The sequence below is a fragment of the Xiphophorus couchianus genome, chromosome 11, assembly GCF_001444195.1.
Source record: "Xiphophorus couchianus chromosome 11, X_couchianus-1.0, whole genome shotgun sequence".
Taxonomy (NCBI): Eukaryota; Metazoa; Chordata; class Actinopteri; order Cyprinodontiformes; family Poeciliidae; genus Xiphophorus; species Xiphophorus couchianus.
The window spans coordinates 3,084,147-3,096,599 of NC_040238.1; the positions used below are offsets into that span (position 1 = coordinate 3,084,147).

A 12,453-nucleotide genomic window follows, 5' to 3' on the forward strand; every position below is an offset into this window, starting at 1 on the left:
CAGACTACAACAGATTCAGATTATAACAACCTGTTCTGAAGATTTCTAAATATTTTAAAGACAAAATTAAATAAAAATTCTGTTCAATTGAAAATCTAGATGAGCTATGTAATTTAATTCTGCTACGTTACTCATTCCTGCTGTTTGACTCGCATCTCATCCAACTTGTATGCAATCTCTTTATAAGCAAATGCAAATAAACTTTGCGCCTCCTTCCAAACTCTGCTGAGTTTGTATTGAAAAGCTGCACACGAAATATGACTGCCAGACCAAATGAGCAAGTTAGAGAGATAAGCACATTTTCACATTTTATTTATGGCTATTAATTTCATGAAGGACATAATATTGCTTATCTTGAAGCCAAGAAAGACTGTGAAACATGGTCAATTTAATTGCTGACTTTGGGGTGTTGGTGCCAGGAGGGGGATGAGCTTAACTGGAAGTGGGCCCCCAAATTAAATTCTGCTTTGGGCCTGGCATGATCTTGAGCCAGCTCAGTGCATTAGACAAAGCTCCAGGGCAGTCAAACCACATAATAATGGCTATCTTTGCTAAAGATCAAACCGTGTTTTCCTCCTGTCTTTATTCTTTCCCAGTCCAACCATTGCAGATTTGAGGTATAGGCTGATCCTCTCTCTTGCTGAGGCTGTTTCAGCAGCTGTTCCGATCAAGACTCTCCACTGAGCGGTGAAGGCTTGTCTTGGCCTCTACTAATCGCTTTCCACACGCTTGCAGAATGGAGCTCTTGCACCTAATGTCATCACTGACAGGTCTGGGAGAATCTCGCAGGGATGAACACCCTGATGAGTTGCTGATGAGTGAGGTTTGCCGGCTGTGTGCGAGTATAAATGCATGTCTGCAGCTGGTGGAGTCCAGGTGTGTTTTGCTGATGGCTCAACGGGTATGCGAATGCTTCAAGTAGTGCAGCATGGGTCATGCATTAAAGTAAGCACTAGCCCATAACCGCTTCCACCTGCCAAAACGCATTTGCCCCACGAGGAGTTACTCATCTATGTGTAACAAGCTAATGGTGCAGAGTGGCGCACAGTGGCATACATGAAAGCCCCCTTTGTGATGACACTCATTTCACCTGATGGCATTTTGTTGTGTTAAAGCTAAAGCTGGGAAAAATACATCCTAAGCCAGAAAAATAGATTTTTCTATTTACATACCAAATTTTAAGAATGTTTCCATGATGCCATATCCACTATTTCATGTTTGTCTTTAAATGATTCTGTTGAGAGCTTTGCTGTTAGACCCTCAAGTGGATTCAATAAAGTGCTGCCAACAGAGATGATTAATTATCATTCACTGCAGACATGCAGCAAATTGGTAAATACATTTAGCCTTTTACGCCCCCAGACATGATCAAGAATTTGAATAAGAAAAAAAACAACCAAAAATACATAGAAAGAAAGAAAGAAAGAGGCTGATACCTGCAGTCAGTGGAGTGAATCTGGGTATTGAATAACAAGTTGAAATTGACCTAAGAGGCTGAGGCGTTTGGCATGAAAAAATTGAATCTTTCAAGTGGGCAATTTTAGAGTTCTTTCGGTGAACCTGGAAATTAAATGTCAGTTACTGAACACAAACAACCAGGATAAAAGATACAGAGTCATATAAAGGTGTTTGTAACTTTTGAATCTGTCCGAATGTTATTACGCTCCAACCACAAACTTTAAGGTCTTTTATTGAGATTTTATAAACATAATTGTGAAATGGAAGGCAGATGATACACACTTTTAAACATTTTTTACAAATAAAACTCCAAACATTTATTTTTACTATAGCTCGATTAGCTTTGAGCAGCAGTGGACTGAACACTAAATTCAAGGACACAGATTTCATTTGATAGTTTTTTGCAGACAAAGTTAGAAAAAACACCCCATTTTCACAGCATAAAGAGAGCGCACTCTGCATTTATCTTCCTTACAGATCTGTCATGTTAAGTAAGTAATCTCATCAAAGTGTTGTGGATGCTTTTAGAGAGTAATTCAAAAATATCTCTTATATTTCAAATTAATCACCATTAGCAAGAAATGATAAGCTGCATAGTTTTTAAGTAATTACAGTAGTCCAGGGTGCCTCAGGAAATCAAGTTTAATATCTGATCTGATATAATTTAAAAAGTTTTTATAAAAATGTTTAGAGAAGAAAAGTTTGTTTTTAATATCCATGCTGTAGAAATGACCAAAACAGTTTTGTCTTTGTGTTGCATAATTATTATAAGGGCAGAACTACATTATAAACTGCCGGTGACCATATTGACTGAGATCAGCGTCCATGTCTAAACAGTTTTTACTTGGGCAGCTTGCCCCTATTCATTCAACAATAATTTCAGCATCAAAACAAAAAGTGTTATTGCTTTGATGAACTAGCATCTCCACTATTTAGTCAGCAAAAGACAAATGAGTTTGTGTTTAGTGCTAAAGAATGTATTGTTTATCTTTAGATCACATTGTCGTCAATTAAAGCTATTTCAAACACAGAGGTCTTGCTTCTCTCTAAGAGCTGCTTCATCCATTATAGGAATATAAATATACATTTGGAGCTTTTATTGTTGTATTCAAACCATTTGCTTTTAGCAGTGAACTGACATTACAGCAAACAATCTAAACACATTTCAAACACATGAATGAATTGTGGGTTATCTGTCTATTTCACATGGGATCAGAATTATTCATGCTGGTTAAACAATAACATTCGGATGATTGTCCTTTGCTAAGCTGGAAAGTAATCAAACATTTTTTATAGTCATCAACACTGTGCTGTCTGAGTATTTGTCCAATGATTTCAGAATTGGGGAAGCTCACTTAAACTGGTTTCTTGCAGTGAAGTGTGTGTGTAATTCCAGTGGTGTTGAAGTGTTCTTTTGATCATTGTGACCAATTTATTTTCATCTGGTATTTTGAGTAAGATGAGGGAAACCTGGACACAACTGGGTATTCCAGTGAAACCCACATCAAAACTAGTCTAGTCAAAACTAGAATGGATATTGGAGGCTGACATTAGGCTTCGGGAATGACTCTGACCTCAGCCCTAATGAAAATGTATGGACGTGGCTTAAAAGCCGAGTCAGTGCCAGGAAACCATCCAATTAAAATGAGCTCTTCTATTTCTGATCAGAAGACTGGTCCGGTCAGAATTATCCCAGAAGCTTGTTGATAGCTATGGTTCATGTCCAACATACTGAGTGACGTTTCACCAATTATTAGTCAAATCAAAATTGTTTTTCATATAATGAGTTCACAATACAGTTAAAAAAAAGCCCAGAATTAAATAAAAATTAATGAACGTTATACATGTATGTAAACTTCTGACTTAATTGTCTAATCTTAATTGCTAAAAGCTACTCAGCTGTCAAGTGGGTATCAGTACTAATCAGTTATTGTTTAAAATAACAGTAGATGGCATGTTGAGGCATCATAGGTAATAATATAAGCACATATATGTGAACATGGATCATAGAAACCATTTTTTTGTTACAGACATAATAAAAACACAGCAATTATAATATAAACTAGATTCCTCTGTTCTGAAAAGAGTCCGGCTGTGAGGGTTTGCAGCCATTCAGCAGCATCAGCATGTCTGAGGTGAAATTAGGAAGATCTAGATCGGAGCTGATGCCGCAATTTATCCCGTAGCTGATCGATAAGGTTAAGGGCAGAACTGTACCGGGTAGTCAGATTCTTCTACTCTGAGCTGAGAAATTTTCTTCATTGTGTAAAAGTCAATTGGAAGACCTCTCAACAATTGTATTTTAATTTTAAAAGCACACAGTTGAGTAAAGCCTGGTCAAAATATAAAAATCAGACCTGATATCACACAAATCTGAAATGAGACAGCCGAATTTGACGGTTGATGCAAAATTGGTGGCGGTGGGCAGACAGACAGAGATATGAATAAGAAGTGAGACAGGAGGCGTGACGGTGCAGTCAGGCATGTAAAGGCAACTGGTGCCGCCACTGTGCTCCCTGTCCCTGCAGCGCAGCGAAATGAAGAGTGGAGAGAGGGGAAGGTGGGAACCAAGACGAGAGAGAAAAGACAGCTGTGATTGACTGGAGCAAAATGACAATACATGAAAGGAGAAGACAAGGGGAAAAGAGATGGAAGAGGACGAAAACAGAGGATGGGGTGGGGTAGAGAAGAGCTAGTCAAATAAACAAGAGTCTGTCAGATGATGCATTTAATTCACTGTGTGACTACAGCATTAAACAAGCTCCCTGCATGCTTCTCAGGGAGCATGTATGCTTTCACATAACTACTTGGTTGCTGTTGTGTGCCCTGCATTCTTGATGAGTGTGCATCTTATTGTGTGTACAGTTTGCATTGAAGTAAAGACCCTCAGCTCCAAGTGAGTTGCTCCTAATGAGCAACTGTTGGCAAAATCCAGAAGCTGTTACTTTTGTCAGTAAGCAAGAAGATGCAACAGCAGCCCACAGATATGCTGCCAGGTATTGCATTAACAAGCTGTGTTTGCTTCTCCTGTTAGCAGCTCTCACCACTACTTGATTTACCTTGTTAGAGCTACGTTTGGGAGTTATGAGAGCCAGAGTCATTGTCATTGTGTTTCATGGAGGCCATTAATGCAGAGCTCAGTTATCCTGAATCCAGCCCACTAAATTATTCTCATGTGCTTCCTTAGCAGCTGGTAGCTGTGTCAACATGTGATAATATCAAAACTGGGACTTAGAAGTTTGACAGTCAGCATTCTCTTTACTAGATAAATAAATAAATAAATAAATACACATTACAATTAACTGAAAGAAAGTCAAATCAAAATAGGTAGACATTAAACCTACGATTAAGAAAATGAAAAATGAGCAAATTGTATTTTTATGAGGCACTTTGCAACATGTTTTGAAATGTTTCATAAACTACCACATTTTTTTAGTTTTGTCGCATGACATTGCAAGAAAATCGCCTATTCACTTGTTTTTATTGTCAGCCACCTGAAGGATTTGATAATACTTTTAAGCTGTGAATATTCAAACCTGAATGCAAAACATTCTTTAATTTCAGTTTTCACAAGTGCTAAATGCAATCTGGTTTTTATTAGAAAAAGGAAAAATGCTTCCTTCTCACATCTGTGGGTTACCATACTCGTCTCTGGGTTTGTATGTTTTTTTTTTTAGAATATTGTAAGTCAAAAGTTTTTACAAAGCACTATCCATCCAACCATTCTCCATACTTTCTGGATACTTGCAGGGTTGTGAGAGAAGGCTGGTATACACCAAGCACCTAAGGGCACCTAAAGGCAATTTACCGTGCCAGAATAATGCATGTCTTCTTTTACTGTGGGAGAAAGCCTGAGTGCCCACAGAGAACCTACGGATGCATGAGGAGAATTTACAAACCAGTGGTAACTACTACACTCAACAAAAAATATAAACGCAACACTTTTGTTTTTGCTCCCATTTTTCATGAGATGGACTCAAAGATCTAAAATTCATTCCAGATAAACAATATTACCATTTCTTTCAAATGTTGTCCACAAATCTGTCTAAATGTTTGATAGTGAGGTCTTCTGCTTTGCTGAGATAATCCATCCCACCTCACAGGTGTGCCACATCAATGCTGATCTGACATCATGATTAGTGCACAGGTGTACCTTATACTGCCCAGCTTTCAAAACTAACATAATGAACTTTCACCATTATGGCTGACTTTCTTGTCAGACCACAAAGCGCTTCACTACATTCAGGCATTCATCCATTTTTAAAATGAAGCTTAGCAATAGCAGTTGAGAAAGTAAACAAAGCCATTCATTGTGTTTGTTGGCCACACTTCCAAGTATTGAGCAATTAAAGTCAGAGGACAAGGAGACATTTTACTGCTGGCAAAGATGTCGCTACTCCCCCTGGAGTCGTTTACAGTCCACGCAATTTCGGGTAAGCTTCATTAAGCATTACATAAGTTGCAACCAAACATTAGTGATTGGGTAAAATTGAAAACTTCAACAGAGTCCACCATTTCAGGAAGCAATCATTTCTCATTAGCTGAGTGTCCAGATTCTCTGCATGAAGCAAAGCTTAGAACAAGTTGTTGGTTTTTTACCAGGCTAAAGTCAACCCAAAAAATACTTTAAAAATATTTTTGATATTTTTAATGTAAGCTATTAGATAACCACAGCTAAAATAACTTCGGTGCACTTTTAATATTGATCTTGAAAAACTCCAGGATTTATATTTCCCACTTCCAACAGATTCTCACTCTGTGTATTGATGATGGCAGCTTAGCAAGCTGTCTGATACTGTTTAACTGAAACTACGAGTGACCTCCTGTGACTCGAAAAAGGAAACATTTTCTTCCTTGAGTACACACTCAAATCAGAAAAATGTTTGCTCTGACTCTTTCCCAAAGGAAACAAATGGACTGAGGCAGAAACAGACAGAAAAATTGTCTCCCTCAATATAATTGAGACTCTGAGATCCTCGGTTCACTTAAGTCTGAGTTTCATGAATTTTCTTTGAATTATTTAACCATTGCAGGAACTAATTTATTACCAGATTGTAACCAACATTTACATATTAGTGGGTGTGATAAGATAATCAAGTGAGGTTTCTCCCACAGGAAGGAGGGACTTTAAGCTCAGGAGAATCACTAATATAAGATCTTACAGTAGAAATACACAGCACAACAAAAAGGCTATTCTTCACTCGCTTAGTATGAGACTATTGTTCCAACTTATCCTTGATACAGAATGCATGGATCAATTTTATAGAAGAAAAAGACCGAAATCTGTTACAAGAAGATGAGGGATAACAATATGCCTGAAGAGATGTGTTACTTTCAATTCCTAATGCTATTATGTAAATATGAAGACATTTTCAAAAGCTTTTTTTCTTCCTTGAATTCAGAAAAAAATCAAGGATTAATACTGTTTGCAATAAATTCTACATCACAATAAATGAGAAAAATATATTTTATTTAATTTTGACACCGGACAAATTCACCACACACTGAGGACTGAGATGTGAAAGATTGCATTTGTCACATTAAGAAAATGAACTTTAACATATTTTATTAGGATTTTATTCCACCAACCAATGCAAAGTTGTGCATAATTGAGAAATAGAATGAAAATGACACATGGCATGTAATGTAAACTCTGTTTAAATACGACGCTCCTATGAAGGCCTCAAAGCTTTATTTGAGAACATGAGTGCACAAATAGCATCATGAAGATCCAGGAACACTGCAGGTTATTGAGGGCATTAAGACATTTGATAAGAAAATGTCGATGTTCGTATTCATTTCCTTCTACTTTACTAATGTACTACTGTGTGTTGTGTTGTTACATACAATACTGATAAAAAATGAAAGTATGTGATTGAATGTGTCAAGACGTGAGTAATACCGCAAGGCTATGCCAAAAGCTGCACTTGTGTATGTGTGTATGCGTGTTCAGTGCAAGGTGTTTTTTAAGTGATTTGAAAAAGAGAGAAAATATTTTCAGCATTTAATTATCTTCAGGATGAAATAATCACCCACTTGCCCATTGCATGACACCATCCAAATTTTTTTTATGTCATTTTCAGCACTGCAGCATTATTTTATTTATTCTTTTCTCTTTTTCTTTTCTGTCCTGTCAAGCCTGCTCAGTGCTAAAAGCTCTTTGGATTAAAGAGAAAACTTTGTCTTTGTTTTTGGTAATTGTGCAAAGAATTCAGGCACAGATTTGAGATAACTCATGCACTGTTATGTGAAAGAATATGGATCATTTTGTGGCTTCATAAAATCTTACAACAGCCACTATAAAACACATGATGAGCTCTTTCCTACACCCTCCCCCTCAGGAATCCTAAATAGCAGCTAGCGAGCCGCACAGATGGAGAATTGGAAGGATAGCAATAGCAAAGCCAGAAGGAAGTGCAAGAAGTTGAAAGAAAGTGCTGGCTGGTTGAAAGAGAGAGGAGGTGGAGAAGCAAATTGCACCGTGATGAGAAATGGCAGACCCCATGACAGATCACTGCTCTGACAGCTTCCTCAGTGCTGAGGGGAAATGATTAAAATCTGGTTAAATCTTCTGAAATTTAAACTCTTGCAGGAGATCCAGCCAAATGCTGCAACATGCTGTAATAGGTTTGAACACAGTGAGATTAAAACACAAATTAGCTTGTCAGTTAAGTGTTTGTTGCTTCCACTGAGTGATAACAACGCCTTGACTTAACCCCAATTATGAGAGGTGATCTCTAATTGGTTTTGTTCCACACGGTTCAAAAAAACCCTTCAGATTCCAACCAAGCGTGGAAATATTTTGTGCATGCCTGCAGCCTAGAAGACGTACCCTGCGGTTCCAGAGAGATAAACATGAGGCATTTATTTACCCAAATCTCTCATAAAATCAGAAAGCTCTGATTAAAAATGTTTTGCATTGTGTCAAAGGAAATTAGACCGAATGTATGAGTTTTAGCACTCTGATACAAAAAAGCTGCTCTCTACCAATCAGATTTTTTAGATGTTTTTATAAAGTCTCCAGGCAAATCAGGTGCGCCTCCTAGTGGTCATTTGTCGAGCTGGCCAAGGGTTACATGAAGTCCATACTTCCAATTGAGTCCCACCAGCTAACATTAAATGTGTTTTATTACAGTAAGCAAATACTGCTACTGGATGAACTATGGTACAGTTTGCACTCTTGCTTTGCAGCAAGAGGGTCTTGGTTCACCCTTCTCAAGACCTTCCTGTATGGGGTTTTCATGGTCTTCCTGTCGAGTCAAGGTTTCTTTTTGAGTTCTTTGGCATCAGTACCAAACTATAGTCAAACTGTAAGAATTAACTGGTTATAGAAAACAAATTGACGTTTATTTTTCTGACTCTTTTGGTTATAGCAGTTGTGTCATAAAGGCAGTATGGTAAGTATGGTAGGGGAGAAGCATCCAGTTTAATTGGTTTAAGAAATGAGCACACATAGAACTCTGTCATTTTGGGAGTGAATAATTCCCAGTCACAGTGAACATGAAGTTGGACCCCAGACAGTACATGGAAAAGAAATTATCAATCAGATACATTTAACAGTTTGATTCACTATCAAACTGTGAATGTTTCCTGCATGATGAATCCATTATTCATTTTAAACCCTAAAAAAAGTTTCATAAAATGCTACAAAAGTATACTATAAACTATAAAATAACTATTTGTGTATTTGCCATTCATTAAACCACAAGTTTCTGTCTGACCGGTTGATTAAGAAGCAGTTTAGTTAAGACTTGAGCGGTCTGGTTCTGGACGTAACTGGGAGTACCACCCCCACAAAGTCCCAGGACACCATCCAACCGTGCACCGCCACTGCCCTCTGCAAAACACGATAACAAAGATTTTCACACTTACGGTAGAAGACGTATTCAGTGTAGCTGGACCAAATCTTGTCCTCTGTGTGCTGGTTGACAAACGAGGCTGTGACTGAGGAGTTGCAGGCCACCATCTGGAAACCGCACTCCGACAACATATCAAACGCTCTCTCCAGATGCTTGAACTTGAGATAAAACCGGGAGGTGTATCGCTCCGGGGTCCTGTCCGGATCCCGGCTCTCGTTTAGAGTCTCCCCGAACACCTCTTTAGCCAGAGCCACCCTGCCGCAGATCAGTATCCGAGGTACTCTCCTGAACTTGGCGTCGCTCTGGCTCTCCCGGCCCATGGTGCACGACCCCCGGTATCCCACCGTGATGAAACCGCTCTTCCTGTCCGCGGGGACCAGAGAGGGCGGAGGGCACTGTCGGTGGTCGCTACCCTGAGAGCCATCTTCGTGGTCGCTGTGAAAGAAGTCGTCCGGACTGTGCTTGATGTCTTCTGGGGTCAAAAGCTTCACCAGGTCGGGCAGCTGGAAGTATTCTGCCTCTTTCCGGAGCCTCCCTTTCTCGGGGAAGTGGTCCGGGAGGACGACTTGCTTGTCCCGGAGGTAGTCCAGAACATATCGGAATAAAAACCCGTCCCTATCGATGAAGAACCGGCCCTTGGGGTCTCTCGCCAAATCGTTAGATGCGTCTTTTTTGGAGGAGAACAGCTTACCGAGCAACGAATTCGGGGTCCCCACCAAAGTTGAGTGGCGGGTGTAATAAACCTGCCCTCCTACGTTTAACTCAACAACATCTGGGAAACTGTTCTGAACTGAAGCCTGCAGGTCTTTGGGAATAGTTCTGCAGTTTCCACTCAGCGCCATTCTTTTCGTCTCCCTGCAGGAGCTTTCAATATAATGAAAAAATAGAAATAAAGGCTGTCAAAAGGTGCGTCCTCCTGTATTTGGTGACAGAGTCTCCAACTTCATCTCAGAACCATCCCCTTTTACGTTTTCCCTCCATCGACATTAATTCGGTAACATTAAAACCCACTAGTGTATGTTTATTTATCCGTTGCTGGGCATGCAGCTCGCCTCCTGGGTGACTTTGGTGGAGGAAGAAAAGAATCAGTGCTGCGAGAGTGGAAAACTGAATTAGAGGCTCACATTAGTGGCTGCAGGCAGTAGACTGCCTCTGGGGAAAACAGCATTATATGTACGCTGAAAGAAACCTTAATGAATTGAGTGAAGAAAACTTGCCTTGCATGCGTTTTTTTTTTTTTTTTGTTCCTGGTAGTATTTCCAAACAAAGAAAAAAGCTTTCCATTCGAAGAAAGTAGATCAACTTATTTTTAGGATATAGTCCAAACAGGGGGGAGAAAAAACGCCTTGAAGTGATGAGAAACTTCGCTGCTGATTCTGTGTTCTGTCCTTACAGTCATAAAAATAGATGTTCTTTGCTCTTCTTAAATTGTATAAAAATCAAAATCCATGTGTTCTGTTTTTTTTTTCTTTCAGAGCAGAAAGTCCGCGCCGCCGCCGCTGCCGCTGCTACAGGGAGCTGTCCGTGGTGCTGCTCTCCTCCTCAGCCTCCCCTTCCCGACAGAGTTGGGTGGTGTCTTCTTTTCTCTCCTCTGCTGTGCTGTCCCCCCTCCTCTTCCTCTAGTTCACACAGTCATACTAACACACATGCACGTTCTGTAAGAAAAAACAAAACAAAAAACACAATTGTGCATTTTCTTCGATATTTATCACACTTGTAATCCTACATGTATAATGCATGAAGGCCGTGCCGTTGCAATAAAATGAGCAAACTTGTTTATGAGTCAAATTTAAAGTTTTCGGGATTTCACAGCCAGTACTGCATCCATCTTTGTGCCTTTATTTCTACATTAATATGGTCTGCAGCTTGATTCGATTTGCTATAAGCTTCTTTCAATAAATCAAATATGGATTTTCCAATTTAAATATTACCAGATTTGCCTTTTCCAGAAATGTATTTGGATATTTACTTTCCTAGAGATAAAATATTTACAGCCCAGATGAGCGATTCTCAGTGTAACTGAGCGGGAACAACGTGTGGGGTTTCTCTCCTCGGTTCAAAAAACGCCCAACAGCGCCCTCTTCTGTTTTCTCCTTCCCAGACTATGGAGGGACCCCACACCGTTACAGCTGTTTAGTTGACAGAAAGTGTTCCTGATGCGTGAAAGATAAACCTCATCAAAATTTTAAACAATACTTTGACTGATAATTTTGCTTGATTAGTCCAATTACATATGTTGTCATATGTAATTGGACTAATTTAAGTTTTGTTTGTATTTGTGAATATGTTTTTGGTGACCTTCAATGTTTATTGTGTGTGAATCTAATGGCTTGCTCTATTTTAGCACTAATTGACAGAGTGCCCTTGTAATTGAGATTCTAGGTTCCTTTTCTGGTTGGATGAAATTCAAATAAAATAAACACTTAAACTGTTCAGATATTCAAACTATTAATTTTCAAAAAAGTTTCTATATATGTATTTTTTTCTTTATCTGCACATATAACCCTCACACCAAAAGACATATAAGCAAACAGGCATTGAAGTGAAAACAAAACACATTCTTGCAGAATTTACAGACACTCTGCAAAGCAAGATGTAAATATAAGTACTGTTTTGAATTTATTTATCAGTGTAGAAAAAAATAAAAACAACCCATAAATCTTTTCACATTTTCTCAGGTAACAACCATGAACTTTAAAATATTTTTAAAGGTGTCCTGTGAGACAGTAGACAGGCCAATTGACCAGTGATGTATAATTATGAACTGGAAGGAAAAGTATACATGGTTTTCAAAATGGCTTTTAACTGACTGTTCTGAACAATATTAACTCATCATTTAATGAAAACATGTTTATGTAGATTTGACAAAAATAGATTAAATGCTACGGTAATAAATGCTGAATTTAATGATGTGCGATAGAATTATCAGATTAGATTTCATTGCACTCTAAGATCAGTCCTATTAATATTCTTGCGTATTGCAACTTTAATGGTGTGACATGCAACATTAAAGTGATTTATTTTGCTGCATTTCTTAAAGTATAATTTGAGTGTTTTTTTACAGTAGCATTAACACAAGTTCAATCTGTAATCATTTGTTCAGGAAGTACAATTATATACCAAGAAAAACAAGATG

At 38.6% G+C, this 12,453-nt stretch overlaps 1 protein-coding gene and 1 long non-coding RNA gene across 3 annotated transcripts in view; one reads left to right on the top strand and one right to left on the bottom strand.

The window, feature by feature from the left end:
• The window catches only part of kctd16b (potassium channel tetramerization domain containing 16b), a 107,609-nt gene extending 96,815 nt beyond the window's left edge, over positions 1-10,794 (bottom strand). For both annotated transcript variants that reach the window (XM_028032161.1, XM_028032162.1), the window contains exon 1: positions 9,331-10,794. In XM_028032161.1, the coding sequence (XP_027887962.1) occupies positions 9,331-10,159 (829 nt within the window). In that variant the 5' untranslated portion in view covers positions 10,160-10,794. The remainder of the gene's footprint in view (positions 1-9,330) is intronic.
• Positions 1-10,978, top strand: part of LOC114153547 (uncharacterized) — a 75,367-nt gene extending 64,389 nt beyond the window's left edge. The window contains exon 3 of the long non-coding RNA XR_003597348.1: positions 10,793-10,978. This is a non-coding gene — a long non-coding RNA (uncharacterized LOC114153547). The remainder of the gene's footprint in view (positions 1-10,792) is intronic.
• The last annotated feature ends 1,475 nt before the right edge of the window (positions 10,979-12,453 follow it).